Source organism: Corvus cornix, chromosome 21 (genome assembly GCF_000738735.6).
Source record: "Corvus cornix cornix isolate S_Up_H32 chromosome 21, ASM73873v5, whole genome shotgun sequence".
In the NCBI taxonomy this organism is placed as follows: domain Eukaryota; kingdom Metazoa; phylum Chordata; class Aves; order Passeriformes; family Corvidae; genus Corvus; species Corvus cornix.
This window is the reverse complement of record NC_046350.1, coordinates 5,262,348-5,276,765: the sequence shown is the minus strand read 5'-3', so window position 1 is coordinate 5,276,765 and position 14,418 is coordinate 5,262,348. Positions and strand designations below refer to the sequence as shown.

Here is a 14,418-nt window from a genome sequence, read left to right as displayed (position 1 = left end):
GGGGTCTGGAATTGCCTCTTCTCCCTAAAACTTGGAAAAAAACAGGTCTGGGATTGCTTTCTCTCCCTAAAAATAAGCAAAGGGAAGAAATTGGGGTCTGGAATTGCCTTGTGTCCCTAAAAAATGGAAAAAAACAGGTCTGGGATTGCTTTCTCTCTCTAAAAATTAGAAAAGGGAAAGGAATTGGGGTCTGGAATTGCCTTGTGTCCCTAAAACTTGGAAAAAAACAGGTCTGGGATTGCTTTCCCTCCCTAAAAATTAGAAAAGGGAAAGGAATTGGGGTCTGGAATTACCTCCTCTCCCTAAAAATTGGGAAAAAACCTCAGGTCTGGGATTGCTTTCTCTCCCTAAAAATAAGTAAAGGGAAGAAATTGGGGTCTGGAATTGCCTTGTGTCCCTAAAAATTGGGAAAAAACCTCAGGTCTGGGATTGTTTTCTCTCCCTAAAAATAAGCAAAGGGAAGAAATTGGGGTCTGGAATTGCCTCTTCTCCTTAAAAATTGGGAAAAAACCTCAGGTCTGGGATTGCTTTCTCTCTCTAAAAATTAGAAAAGGAAAAGGAATTGGGGTCTGGAATTTCCTCCTCTGGCAAATCTTGCCCTGCAGGTGTTGGGGAGGAAGAAACTTGAGTTTTGTAGTGGAGAAACGTCAATAAATTTGTATGAGAGGCCCTAAATGATTCGTTCAGGATTTAAACCACAAATCCTTGCAGGCATTGGATCCTTTAGGCAAGAAAAATCCCACCAAAAAAATTGTGGAGCGCTGCTAAAAGGGGCGGGAAAGGATCACAAGAACCTTAAGGAGCTGCGGAGTGAATTTCAAGCGACGCTTTTATGGAATAAAGCCAAGGAGGAGATAAATTTGTTTGCCTGGCTCTGAATTTGACAGCTCATGAGCAGGATAAAAAGGCAAAAAAAAAAATGGGGCTTAATCCATAAAGAGATAAAGCTGAATTTTATTTTGAGATGAAGCAGCGCTTTTAACTCCAAACCCTCGGTCACAACTCAATTTTCTGGGTGGGTTTTGGCACCCAGAACTCACTGGATTCGGAGGCCTTTGAGAATGAAATGCTCAGTGAATGTGCAGAGTAAATGAAACCAATTCTGATCATTCTCTGCACTTTCAGCACTTTCCCCACCCTCTCTCTGTGTTTCTCAGAAGCTGCATTTTGCTTTCATCTCTCTTCAGCAAAGAGGGGATTCATTTAGACCAGGAATTATATCCTAAATCCCCGCTTTGGAGGAAAAACTCCCCAGCTGCTGCATCCAAAAGTTATTTCCTGCTGATTTCTTCAGTCCTCCTCTCAGGGTCAAGGTTCTGCTCTGAAACATTGAAATTACTTGGGAAAATTTTAGAAAATCGGAGGTTTCCTGCAGGACCAGATGAGATTTGTGAAGAGCTGCTTTTAGTGTTCCTCTGCACAGTTATAGAAACGTGCAAGGAAACTGTTTCTTGGAAAATAGTTTTATTCTTCATTACATTCAACGAGTTTCTTCCATTAAGTGGCCCAGGAACTATCAAAGAATTTAAATATGACAAAATCTTTAAAAAAAACCCCAGGCATCTTTACCCAGATGATGTTTGCATTGTTTATATCTTTAATTTTGGTTTTTTTACAAAAAACTTGGGACAAATTTTAATTCTCCTCTTCAAAAGGAGGCAACTTTTTTGCACAAAGGTGAAGATTCGAGGTCAGAAGTGCAGTTTTTATGCTGCCTCCCGCTTCAAATCTTTAGTTTTGCTGAGAGATCCTGCTCTTCCTGCAGGAAAATTCCCGCAGTGGTTTCCTTCATGGAATTTATGGAATGGTTTGGGTGGGAAGGGATTTTAAATCCCATCCAGTCCCACCCCTTGCCATGGGCAGGGACACCTCCTACTATTCCAGGTTGCTCCAAACCCCGTCCAAGCTGGCCTTGGGGACTCCCCAGGAATGGGGCAGCCACATCTGGGCCAGCTGTTCCCAATTTTCCCCGAATTTCCAGGCGCTCCCGAAGGATTTTTGGCGCAAAGGCCTCGACCCCGCCGCCGCCGCCTCCCTCCCGCCGCGTCAGCGTTGCCAGGCAACGCGGTAAAATGGCGGCGCCCACGCGGGGTACGCCGGGAGTTGTAGTGCGGAACCTCGCCGCCCCCGCGCCCGGCCTGCGGTGCGGGACTCGTTTTCCCAGCAGGCGCCGCGGCGCCGCGCGAAAAGGCTGAGAGCGCGTATTTACCTGCGGGGAGCGGGGCGCAGGTGGGCGCGCCGCGGGGGCTACTGGGATTTGTAGTTCGGGGCGGAGCAACCTCTCGGCGAAGCGGCGCGGCGGGCGGTGGCCGCCGGACTACAACTCCCAGGGTGCCGCGGGGCGCAGCGGGCAGGGCGCCGGCGGAGGGCGGGGGGTACGAACGGGAACCTCGGCGGTGCCGGGGGGGATGCTCAGGGGAGCCCTCAGGTGAGGAGGAGGGGACTGGAGTGGGAACGGGAACGGGCGGCGACTCTCGGGACGGGCGGCGAGCGCTGGGTGGGGCCCCATTGTTCGCGGAGAGCCGGGGTGGGCAGTGGCGGCTGATGGATCCACCGAGTTCTCCAGGGAGAAGTCCCCGATCCTGGCGCCAGGGGGGTCGGAAGGGGTTTGGCTTTAGGATAAAAAAATCGCCCCCTTGTTCCTCCTCCTTGCCCAGCGCTTTTGGGGCCAGCTGGTTCCTGGTGCGTTCGGAAAGGAGTCCTCTCCTTCTCATGCCCCCACTTGAAACTTGGGGTGCTTTATTTCCTAATAAATTAACTCGGTCTAATACAGTTTTTTTACCAATCTCAGATTTTGGAGTTGTAGGTATTTGGCGTTATTGTTTGGTGTGTTTTTCTTGGCTAAACTTCCCCCAAACACATACCCCAATAATACGGATTTTTTGGTGCACCGCTTAGGGGTGAAACCCCCCCCAAAATTGCCATAAAAACACTGGGATTGTTCAGCCTGGAGAAAGAAAGTTTTGGGGTGACCTCACTGAGGCCTCCAGTGCCTGGAGGAGCTGCAAGGAGAGCTGGAAAGGGAGTATTTCCAAGGGATGGAGTGACAGGACAAGGGGGAATGAATTCAAAGTGAAAGAGAGTGGGTTTAGGTTGGATGTTGGGAAGAAATTCCTCCCTGTGAGGGTGCTGAGGCCCTGGCACTGGTTATTCCATGGATACCCCATCCCTGGCAATGTCCAAGGCCAGCTTGGTCGGGGCTTGCAGCCACCCGGGTCAGTGAAAGGTGTCCCTGCCCATGGCACTGAATGACCTTTAAACCCCTTGCAACCCAAACCATTCCCTTATCCCATTCCCACAGCCCTTTTCCCTGGAGAACATTCCCTCCTCCTCCCGATTTCTCAGGCTGCACCGAGTGCTGGAAGAGCAGAACGTGTCCCAGCAGCAAATACTAATTAATGTTTGCTCAGGGCAGGTGTGGAGCAGCTTTTGCAGCAAAGCCTGGCTTAAGGTGGCTCTCATTGTCTGCAGCACTGAGGTTTTAATTGCTGGCTGCTGTTGCAAAATCCCAGCGCTGGAAGGGCAGGATCGGAGCTCTGCTCAAAGCTGGAAAAACGAGTCCTCCTCGAGCTGGGATTGATAAAAGATTGTTTTGTTCCAACCTTTATCTGTCTCTGGCACAGCAGGTTCATTGTGAAACAGCTGCAGAGGGGAATGAGCAGCAAACCACAACCCTCAGGTGTGTGCTGGGAGCTGGGCAAGGTGCAGAGGGCTCCTGGGAGCCTGGAGGAGCTGGTGAGTGAGAGTTTCAGCTTTGGAAACCCCTTGGATTCTTCAGCTTTTACACCCCCTCTGGTTCTGCTCTCAGCTTTGTCACCTCAGAGTTAAGAAGGCTTCGGGTGCGATGCGGTTTCAAACCCAGGGAATTACGAAACCACCTGGAATTCAGGCAGAGTTTCTCTTCACTTCCATCCTTTCCCAGCTGCTGAAGTAATTCCCAAGCTCCAGCAACACTTTAGGCAAGAAAGATGCTGATATTGCAGCAGAAAGAATGGAAAGTGTAAAGATCAATGAAAGCATTTTGCTTCCAGGAGTGGGAGGAAAAAAAACTCGGTGTCGCTGAGTTGGTTGTGTTGCTTTTGAGATGCAACAAGAGGCAGGATTCCCTGAGTGAGCCTCGATGTGGTTTAATTGCAGTGTTTTGTGGCAACTGGGGATCCGAGCTGACAGAGATTCGGGATTTGTTTCAAACGTGACACTCAGGGTGTGAAATCCTTGCTTGAATTCCGGCGTCTGCCTTCCCCAAACGGTGCTGGCAGGAAAACACCGAGGCAGAAATATTTTCTATTTGGGCAGCAGCTTTTGCCTGGCGTTCTGTCTCTTTTTATTTTTATTTTTTTTTTGCCATTATCCGCAGGGAAAACGCTGCCAAACGTGGGGACATATTTAAGGGGGGGGAATGGTTTTGCTGTGGGTGTTTGATCCTGATGGGATTTGTGTAGCACAGAATCGTGGGATGGGGATGGGTTGGAGGGAATTGAAACTCATCCAGATCCGCTTTCTGCCATCCCAGGGTGCTCCAAGCTGGCCTGGGACACTCCCAGGGATGGGGCAGCCCCAGCTTCTCTGGGAATTCCATCCCAACCCCTCACAGGGAAGAATTCCTTCCCAGTTTCCCATCCAAACCCCACCTCACACCTCATTCAAAGCTAAACCTTCCCCGTCCTCTCTTTAGTGTTGGTGGCTCCTGAATCTCTTGAAGGTTTTAGGGCCTTTTTTTTCCTCTTTCAATTTCAAATTATGAGGTAAAACCTCATCCAGGATGGCAGCAGAATGTTGTGTTTGACCAGAAGACACTAAAAGGAGTAGTTCCTTCTGTTGGTTTGAGGAGTGAGACCCATTAAAAGCCGAAATTCCCTGCTGGAAGTTGCTGTCCTGGAAGTTCCATGCTGGATTTATTCCCTGTTAGAGTTCACGAAGCTCTTCCCAGCCTTCCTGAGGTGTGATTTGAGGAATATTTGATATCTTTTTCCACATTATTGCATTTTAAAAATACAGATACTTGGAATCTGTCTGATTTTTTTTATGGGGCATGACCCTAAAAATCCAATCTTTAGTGTCCCATCCCTGGCTTGAATTTCTGCCTCATCCACAGAGATTTAATTTGTATAGTATGTAAATAAGCTGCTAATTATTACTGCCTGATAGAGAATCCACCAGGGGCTGTGAAGAAATAATTGTGGGGCTTGAAGTAAAATGTAAATTAAGTAAAAAATAACAAATATTTTCTGTGTTCAGAAGCTTACAGCAGCTTTTTGAGCTCAGCTTTGCTTTAAAACCGGTCAATAAAAACCCCAACAGCTCCAGATCAATAAAATGTTTAAATATTGTCTCTGTCTAATGGAAATAAAATTATTGGCTGCTGCTTTGATCCAGTAGCTGGACAGCTGCAGGGCCAAAAATCATCAATGCAGCTCTTGATTGTGTCCTGATTTATTTTAGGGATGGAAATCCAACCAATGTTGAGCTGATTGAGCTGTTGTCTTCACCAGGAGGAGATCTGGCATTTAAAAGTGATTTTTTCCCACAAATATTATTATGGCTTGTTCCTCAGCGTTATTTTCTAGTAAGCGCCAATCTATTGTTTAAACAATAATTAATTTTAATATCTTTTCTAATAAATACTCCTGCCTCATCTGTGTTTTCTTGCTCTTCCCAGCTATTTTAATAATCAGGTATTGACAAAAATCTCCTCAGAGCCTCCAAATCAAATGAGAAGTTTATTAAAAATATTTATAAAACATTTTTACCCACTCCCAATTGTTTTCCCCCAGAGGAACTCTTTCATTTTTCATCTCATTCCTGAAGATAAATGGATGGGAAAACGGATGGAGCAACAAAGCAAACTCTTGTGGTGTGGTTTAAAATGCACGCCATCCCTGAGCAACATTCCTGCATTTAAATGAGATCATAATTACAATTATTGGGCTTCCAGTTGGGAGGGATGGTGCAGTGCCAGCTTTCCCTGTTCCTGCCCGATTCCCACTGGAAAAAATCAGTTGGAATTGTGGAGTTTGGAGTAGGATTGATCAGGAGCTTGGAGCTTTCAGGGGGAGCAGGAGATCATCCTAATTTCCCCCCACCGAGCTGAATAATCTGATTTTGGAAGATGGGGGCGGGGTGGAAATGATTTAATAAAAAAAAATCAGGGAAATTAATTATAGGAGCTGCTCCATGATTTTTTTTTTTTTCCTTCAGAAAAACAGACTTGCCAAAGGGCTCAGGACACTTCTTTGGCAGGTATTCCTAAAACCACTCCTCCGGTGGATTTTTATAGGAAACCGATTTTTGGGGTGTGAAACGAGGGCCACTAAAGGAGTTCTCGCAGTTAAAGGCTTTTTTCAGGCACTTCCCCCTTAAAAGAAGGATTTTTTTCAGCTCTCCCATGTTTTATTTATGATATAAAAAAATACAATTTTTCCTAAATGCTGGTTTTTGGGAAGGAGTCAATCCAAGCCCTGGAATGCCTCTGCAGCCATTATTTTCCTGGAGGACAGGCCAGGTTTCATTTTGTTGACACAGGGAGTGGCTCAGCAGCTGCAGATCAAGTGGGAGGTGGTGCCGTTCCTTGGCCTTTTTCCCTTTTCCCCCTTATTCCCCCCCCCTTATTTTCCCCCCCTTTTCATTAATAATAATTTGAATTTCTTCCTGATTTTTATCCAGACCCGTGGTTTTTTCCCCCCTTTTTTTCCCCCTTTTTCCCCCCCTTTTTTTCCCCCCCTTTTTTCCCCCCTTTTTCCCCCTTTTTTTTCCCCCCCTTTTTTCCCCCCCTTTTTTTTCCCCCCCTTTTTTTCCCCCCTTTTTTCCCCCCCTTTTTTTCCCCCCCCCTTTTTTTCCCCCCCCTTTTTCCCTCCGCTTCCCTTTTCATTTTCTTCTAATTTCATGTAAAAACCACAGAATTGTGTGGAATTCTCTGTCAATTTAAAGGAAGAAAAACCAGGATTTGTGACAGACAGGCCAGGAATTTCCATTCCAAATGGAAAAGTTCCCTTAAAAACCAGCCAAATCCATTCAATCTCCATCCCAAGGGGTGAATTAATTGCAGAATTCCCTTTTCCACGTGCTCCCCATCCATGCCAGCCCCTCGTGGTGACTCCTCTCCTACAATCCCGTTGATTTTCCAGCTGCTGGGATTGTCCCTGCATGGCCCAGTTCGGAGCTCTCCTCGTTCCTTAGCAACCACAGAGGCCAGCAGGGAAATCCTGGATGTCTCCAGCTGGGATCCTGAACCAAGGGTAAGCCCTTCCCTCAGTGCTTTAATTCCACTCAGATCCAAGGAATGGTTCATTCCCGAGAAAAAGGATGCATTGGCAAAACTTCCTTAACAAAGGGAAGCAGAATTTAGGTGCCATTAATCAATAATTTGAATTCTTCCTGATTTTTATCCAGACCCGTATTTTTCCTGGGAATGGAGGTGCCCTTTGTGCTTCTCCTAACGAGGCTCGTGGCAGAAGTTTGCCGGCAAATCCACGGAAAACTCGGTGGGTGCTCCATGATTTCTCCAATCCAGGTTATTTTCCTCTCCTCCTGCACTTCCTAAAAGCCTTCAGAATTCAGGAATTCCTGCTCCAAACTCAGCATTCCCTGAAACTTTCCCGTTTTCCTCTGATTCCTTCTGAAAGCAGGGAATTCTCCCTGCCTGTGTGGGGTAACAGGGATGCAAAACCATGTGGGAAAAGCACCTCAAGAATCCAAAAAGAATCCAAAAGAATCCTTTTTTTAAAGATATTGATCGATTTAACCTCAAACCAACCCCAAAATTTCACTTTTTAATGCCTGAGCTGCTCTAAAACTTCAAGGGACCAAAAAAAAATCAGAAATACAAAGTACAAAATTCTGGTTTTAAAAGAATCCCCCCACTAAAACCTCAAAAAAACCCTGATTTTAATTTTTTTATCTCTAAATATTTTTTGCTTTTTCCTGTTTTTTTGCTGTAATCCAGTAAAATTTACTAATTGCTTCCTGCTAATTTCAGTTTGAACAGCCCCCAGCTGCTGCTCTCCTGATATCTTTGATTTCTCACCCTCACATTTGGTGATGTTGCTGATAAAACTGAATAAAATTTGCTGTTTTTTCTCAGTTCTATTTCAATTTTCCTATGGCTGAATCCAGATCAGGTCTCATTATATTCATCCAAAATTACTCTCTTTTTATTTTAAGCCTGATTTAAGGATTTTTTAAGGGGATTTACCCAGAAAATTTTCAATTTTGGAAGTTCTGGTTGATTTTCCTTGGAGAATTTGTAAATAATTCAGGCTTTTATAACAATTTTTCTATATTTATTTCTATTTCTAAAGAAAAATAAAATGCATTTATAAAACAAAAAATAAAAATTAAAACAGCAAAAAAGAAAAAAATCCAGCAGGTTTGAAGTGAATTATTCCTCAATTTCTGTGGAGATTTTTTTCTTTGTTGGAGCATTTTCCTCGATGGAAAAGTGGGAATTGCACTGGGAATTCCTCTCCGTAGGTCTCAGAGCCGGAATGTTGTGTGGATGTGTTGGATTCCAACAGCTCCTGCCCCGTCACCCACCAGTGCAGCCCAGGTATGGAATTATTTGGAATAAAACCATGGAATTTTGGGATGATTTGGGTTGGAAAAGACCTTCAAGCTCATTTACAGACCAAGCCCTGCCCAGCCTGGCTCTGGACACTTCCAGGGATAAAAATTCCCAGATTTTCTGGACTTTAGCACCAAAATCCAGCAGCTGGGGAGTGAAAATAAATAAATTAATTAATCTTATTTCCTTGGAATTCCTTCTCCTTTTGGCCTCATGGAAAGTTTTCTTTTTCCTGGGATAAACATTGGGAATAAAACCTCTTTTGTGTGGGAGAAGAGGAAGCAGGAGCTCTTTGTAACCCTCCCAAAAAAGGGAATTTCTGCTGGGTTTTCCCTCTGAAAGCTGGGAACGAGCAGAAAATTGGGAATTCTTGCTGTGAATTGTTGGTTTTATCCCTTTTTCCGTGTTTTTTTTGGGGCAGGATGCTACAGGAGGTGGAATGAGGATGGGAGCAGCAGCTGCATTAAATGCAGGAATGAAACCCTGCCCGGCCCCTCTGGGCACAACCTCAGCGAGTGCAGAAATGGTGAGTTTGGAATTCATTTAAATTCATTTAAATGCCATTAATTTCAACTGATTGGAATTCAATTAATCTTAATTCATTTCAGTCATTTGTATTCATTCATTCACATCGATTCCTGCAGCAAAAACTCCTCAAAAATACCTCCAAAAATGGAGATTTTTTATCCCACGTCGTTTAAAAAACTTTCCCAAAGTCCCCGTGGGACTTGGAGCTGCAAAAACTGTGGAAATTTGGGAATTTGGTGGGCAGGAAGTGCAGTGGGATCGTTTGCAGGAAGAGCCAAATGTCCAAATTGGTGATGGAAATGGATTTAGTGGGAATTCCATCCTTTTCTTTACAGCTGGGAGCAGAGGGCTGAATTCCCAAATGAACGTGAGCACTGTCACTCCTTTCATCCAGAACTTTGGTGAGTAAATGGAATTTTGGGCAGGTTGAGGGATTATTCCCTCTGCTCCAGGGATTTGGGGTTGGTGGAAAAAAGGATTGGGAGTTTAAAAGAAGGGATTTGATGAGTTAAAAAAGTGATTTAATGAGTAAAAAAGTGATTTAATGAGTTAAAAACGATTTAATTTGTTAAAATGAGTTGAAAAAGTGATTTGATGAGTTAAAAAGTGATTTGATGAGTTAAAAAGTGATTTGATGAGTTAAAAAGTGATTTGATGAGTTAACAGTGATTTAATCTGTTAAAATGAGTTTAAAAAGTGATTTGATGAGTTTAAAGTGATTTAATGAGTTGAAAAAGTGATTTAATTTGTTAAAATGAGTTTAAAAAGTGATTCAATTTGTTAAAATTTTTAAAAAGTGAATTAATGAGGAGCCCCTGGGAGCTGCTGCTCCCTCTCCCATTTTTATCCTGCCCATAAACTCAGTTTTAGGCACATGGGATTATCCAACACCACCTAAAAATGAGGGATTTGCTCTGTATTTTTATTTAACCCTTTTATTAGGAGGGGTTTTGGGTGAAAACCAGACTTTTCTCTCTCTTTTTTATGATTCTTTTCTCTCAGGGGGCCCAGAAGTCGCAGCTTCCCTCATTTTGGGGACATTTTTCATCAGTTTATTCCTGATCCTCTCCGTGGCTTCTTTCTTCTACCTCAAACGAGCCAACAAACTCCCAAATATTTTCTACAGAAGAAACAAAGGTAAAAAACCCCTTTAATTATCCAGTCCTTAATGAACTTTGCTGCGTTAATTGATTGAAAGTTGAATTTTGTGTTGAAATCCCCTCACGGTTGGGTTTGAATTCCATGGAGCTGCTGGATTTTCCTGATTATCCCGAGAAAATGTAAAGCAGGGCTGGATTTTGTGGGGATTTTTGATTTTGTTGGTCTTTATCTCTGCTATTCCTGCATGGAATAAAAACCATGGAATAAAAACCATGGAATAAAACCATGGAATAAAATAATGGATAAACTCATGGAATCATGGAATGCTTTGGGCTGGGAGGTGTCAGGGACACCTTCCATGATCCCACATTTCTCCAAGCTGGCCTTGAGCACTTCCAGGGATGGGCAATCCACAAATTCTCCTGGAAATCCATGCACTGACCTTCCTGGCAAAGCAATTCCAGAAAAAGTAGGGAAAAACACCGGGAATTTTGCTCCCCCACGGGGCACCAAGCCTTGAAACAGCAATTCCTGGGATTTGTGTGTGTCCACATTTGCAGTTCCTGGGAGTTGCTGAACAAAACACATGGAAGGGGATGTCTCCCACATTTTTCCCTGTGTTTTCCATGGGTTTGGGGTTGATTTGGGATTGATTTTAATTCCCATGGCAACCTCCAGCCCGGACTTTGCTGTGTTAGAGCTCTTTCTGTTGAAATAAAGCTGATTTTTGGTTCAGTTCCTTCATGTTTTACTGCCACACCTGGAAAAACTCCCCAAAAAATCCAAATTAAGGGGTGGATGGAGCAGAAAAAGTCCCAGGTTTTGGCTAAAAATGCTGGATCTGTTCATAGGAATTTCAGGGATCCTCCCATTCCCAGTTTCTGTGGGACCGTTTTGCATCCAAGGCCCCAAAAGTGGCTCTTTGAGGCCTGAATTCCCCATTTTGTGGAGAAAATTCCCATTTTGTGGAGAAAATTCCCATTTTGTGCTCATAAATCCCCATTTTGTGGGGAGAACTCCCATTTTGAGCTCATAAATTCCCATTTTGTGGAGAAAATTCCCATTTTGAGCTCATAAATCCCCATTTTGTGCTGATAAATTCTCCAATCTTGGGAGTCCTACACCCAATACATTCTATAAATGGGATTTTTGAATATTTTGGTTGGATTTTAGGACAAAACTCCTTTTTTAACAATCAAATGATTCCATTCATGGATGTATTTTTGTAAAATTAGCCATTCCAGCCTTCTAAATTAATAAAAATAATCTAAATTAATCCCTTTTGTTTTCTCTTTTAGCATCTGTTCTCCAGCCCAGTGAAACGGTGAGTGAATTCTTTTTATGGGAACAAGATAAAACATTAAAATTTCAACTTTGTTAAACAATGATTTCGATTTTAATTAACTAAATTGCAACTTTATTAAGCAACTCCTTAATTGATAAATGAGACTGAAATATCAAAGATATTTTGGGGTTCTTTGTATCCAAACTGGGACAAAAACTGAAAAATAATGGATTGCATTGAGTTGTTTTTCCAAGAACTCTCTACAGAGTGAAAATTGTTGGAATCCTCAAAAAAAATCCTGGATTTTTTAAGGAAAAACCGTTAAAAAGTTCTTTTTTTTCCCATTATCCTTCTCCTGTTCCACAGGCATCCATGATCTCTCCTCCAGTTTCTTCAGGTGAGGAATTTTTCCCTGAAATGTGCTGTTTCCACCTGTTGCCTAAAAGACAAGGAAAACTCCACGTGGAAATGCTAAAAATAAACAGAAAATCCAAATAATTCTTGGGGTAAAGCTGTGGAATGTGTGGAGGGGACGGAAATCCAATGGAATCTGGTGAAGGTTTGGTTTTGTGGGTTTCATTTTGGGCTTTGTGGTTGAGTGTTCTGGGTTTGAGTTCGCTTTTGGGGTTGTTTGTGGCTTCGGTCCCTCAGGAATTGCTGGATGGGGTTGGGAATTCTCAACCAAGGAATCCCGAGATCCTTGAAGTTGGAAAAGATCTCCAGGATCCAAATCCAAGGATTCCCCATTTCCACCTTGCCCCAAGTGCCACACCCTTGACCCACCCCATGCTTGTGGGCGCTCCAAACCTCCCTGGGCAGCAACTGCCACATTCCACCTCCTTTTCCCTGCTGGAATTCCGGCTGGAATCCCATTTTCCAGCAGTTTTGATGCCGCTTTTGTGCCTTGCAGGTGCGGAAGCCGCGCTACGTCCGCCGCGAACGCTCCCTGGGCCCCTCTGGCCTGGCCCCGGCCGACAGCAGGGTCAGCAACGTCTGAGCCCCTCCCGGGAGTGTCCCAGCCCTTTTCCTGACTCCATGGAAAACTCTGGAAGCTGCTGATCCCACAGGAAGCCGAAGGGTTTGTGCCAAATCATCCCAAGCGAGAAGGTGGCACCAGCTCGGTGACATTTGGGGACTTTGCAGGGCCCTGTCCCTGCTCCGGGGGTTCCTCCCTCTCCTCCAGAGGCTGTGGGGAGAATCCTTGAGGAATTTGGGGGACTTTCCCTGTTGGGGGAGAATCCTTGAGGAATCTGTGAGGAGAATCCTTGAGGAATTTGGGGGACTTGCCCTGTTTGGGGAGAATCCTTAAGGAACCTTGGTGCATTTTCCCTGCTGTGAGGAGAATCCTTGAGGAATTTGGGGGACTTTCTCTGCTGTGAGGAGGATCCTTAAGGAATCTGTGAGGAGAATCCTTAAGGAATTTGGGGGACTTGTCCTGTTTGGGGAGAATCCTTGAGGAATTTGGGAGACTTCCCCTGTTTGGGGAGAACCCTTAAGGAATCTTGGTGCATTTTCCCTGCTGTGAGGAGAATCCTTAAGGAATCTTGGTGCATTTTCCCTGCTGTGAGGAGAATCCTTAAGGAATTTGGGGGACTTTCTCTGCTGTGAGGAGGATCCTTAAGAAATCTGTGAGGAGAATCCTTAAGGAATTTGGGGGACTTACCCTGTTTGGGGAGAATCCTTGAGGAATTTGGGGGACTTGCCCTTGTGAGGAGAATCCTTAAGGAATCTTGGTGCATTTTCCGTGCTGTGAGGAGAATCCTTATGGTATTTGGGGGACTTACCCTGCTGTGAGGAGAATCCTTGAGGAATCTGTGAGGAGAATCCTTGAGGAATTCGGGGGATTTTCCCTGCTGTGAGGAGAAACCTTCAGGAATCTGTGAGGAGAATCCTTGAGGAATTTGGGGGATTTTTCCCTGCTATGAGGAAAATCCTTAAGGAATCTTGGTGCTGTCCCTGTGGTGTGACCCCAAAACTGGAGGTGACAGCGCTGCAGGCCTCAAAATCCTGGGATTGGGGTGTGGATCCACTCCGGGATGGGGAATTGGCAAAGGGATGCTCTCGTTAAGTGCCACTGTAGGACAGTGTGACAGTGATTAATTATGACAGTGATTAATTATGACAGTGATTAATGATGACTAATTAATTACAACAATAATTAGGATGCAGAATCCTTTGGAAGCAAAGCCCGGAGCCTCCTCAGAGCCCGGATCCCCTGGGATCCTTGTCCCGCTCTCCAGAGCTGTCCTTGGTGCTCAATCCAGGCCCCATCCCAGATCTGGGAATCTTTGGGGGAGTTTTTCCAGCTCAGTCCTTGGATAAAGAGTCCTGCAAGGATTGGCCCTGCTGGCTTCGTTCCCTGTGGAAGGAAAAGCAGAATTCCTGGATTTAGAGCAGTCGGGGATGTTTGGGATGAGCTGGAGGGATCAGGATGACTCCTGCCACTGCAATCATGGGATTTTTTTATGGTCAATCCCTGGAATTTGCAGGGCAGGACTGAGCTCCTCAGGCATTCCCTAATTCCAGACACCAGCCTCAACCTCCCCCAGCCTGGATCTTGTTCCTGCCTGAGCAATTTCTCTCTCTGGAAGTTAAAAATAGCTGGAAAATGACTTTTTTTTTTTCTCCTGGCCACGTCTCCCGTCCAGCAGGCAGGGGTGGCTCTGGGATCCATCCTAAATCCATGGAAATGTCACTGTCACCACCTGGAATTCCAGCTCTGCAGCCTGAGCATTCCCACCTCCCTGTGCTGCTCCCAAAATAAATCCTTTGGAAGCTCTCCCTCAGCAGCCCCTGGCAGGGACAGGAATGGGAACAGTTGGTTTTCCTGGGTTTTTTTGGGAAAATGAGGACAAAGCTGTCCTGGAGCTGACTCCCACATGGAGAGTCCACATTCCCTTTTCCCTGGGGTTAAAACCTTCCAAGAGGAAAAGTTGGGATAGGA

The 14,418-nt window shown here is 44.9% G+C and overlaps 1 protein-coding gene and 1 long non-coding RNA gene across 4 annotated transcripts; both read left to right on the top strand.

Annotated features, from left to right (window-relative positions):
• The first annotated feature begins 2,348 nt into the window (after positions 1–2,348).
• LOC120411116 lies at positions 2,349–5,481 on the top strand. Of its 2 annotated transcripts, none has more exons than XR_005603542.1 (3): positions 2,349–2,428; positions 3,627–3,735; positions 5,443–5,481. It is a non-coding gene; the product is annotated as an uncharacterized LOC120411116 (long non-coding RNA). The 2 variants fall into 2 exon arrangements; XR_005603541.1 differs by having other exon boundaries at positions 3,624–3,735.
• A 1,985-nt stretch (positions 5,482–7,466) lies between these two features.
• On the top strand, positions 7,467–14,113 carry LOC120411119 (uncharacterized protein C1orf159-like). 2 transcript variants are annotated; one of them, XM_039564099.1, is made up of 8 exons: positions 7,467–7,510; positions 8,470–8,545; positions 8,982–9,086; positions 9,424–9,489; positions 10,091–10,225; positions 11,488–11,513; positions 11,841–11,871; positions 12,386–14,113. In XM_039564099.1, exons 1-8 carry the CDS (start codon positions 7,493–7,495, stop codon positions 12,469–12,471), a joined length of 543 nt encoding a protein of 180 aa, XP_039420033.1. In that variant the 5' UTR covers positions 7,467–7,492; the 3' UTR covers positions 12,472–14,113. The 2 variants fall into 2 exon arrangements, with proteins under 2 accessions (XP_039420033.1, XP_039420032.1); XM_039564098.1 differs by lacking the exon at positions 12,386–14,113 and having other exon boundaries at positions 11,841–12,363.
• The last annotated feature ends 305 nt before the right edge of the window (positions 14,114–14,418 follow it).

Bases quoted from the DNA above. Each gene is read 5' to 3' on its own strand.
- LOC120411119 (XM_039564098.1), top strand. The intron at 8,546-8,981 runs GTATGGAATTAT...TTTTTGGGGCAG, and splicing joins CACCCACCAGTGCAGCCCAG to GATGCTACAGGAGGTGGAAT. The intron at 11,514-11,840 runs GTGAGTGAATTC...CCTGTTCCACAG, and splicing joins TTCTCCAGCCCAGTGAAACG to GCATCCATGATCTCTCCTCC.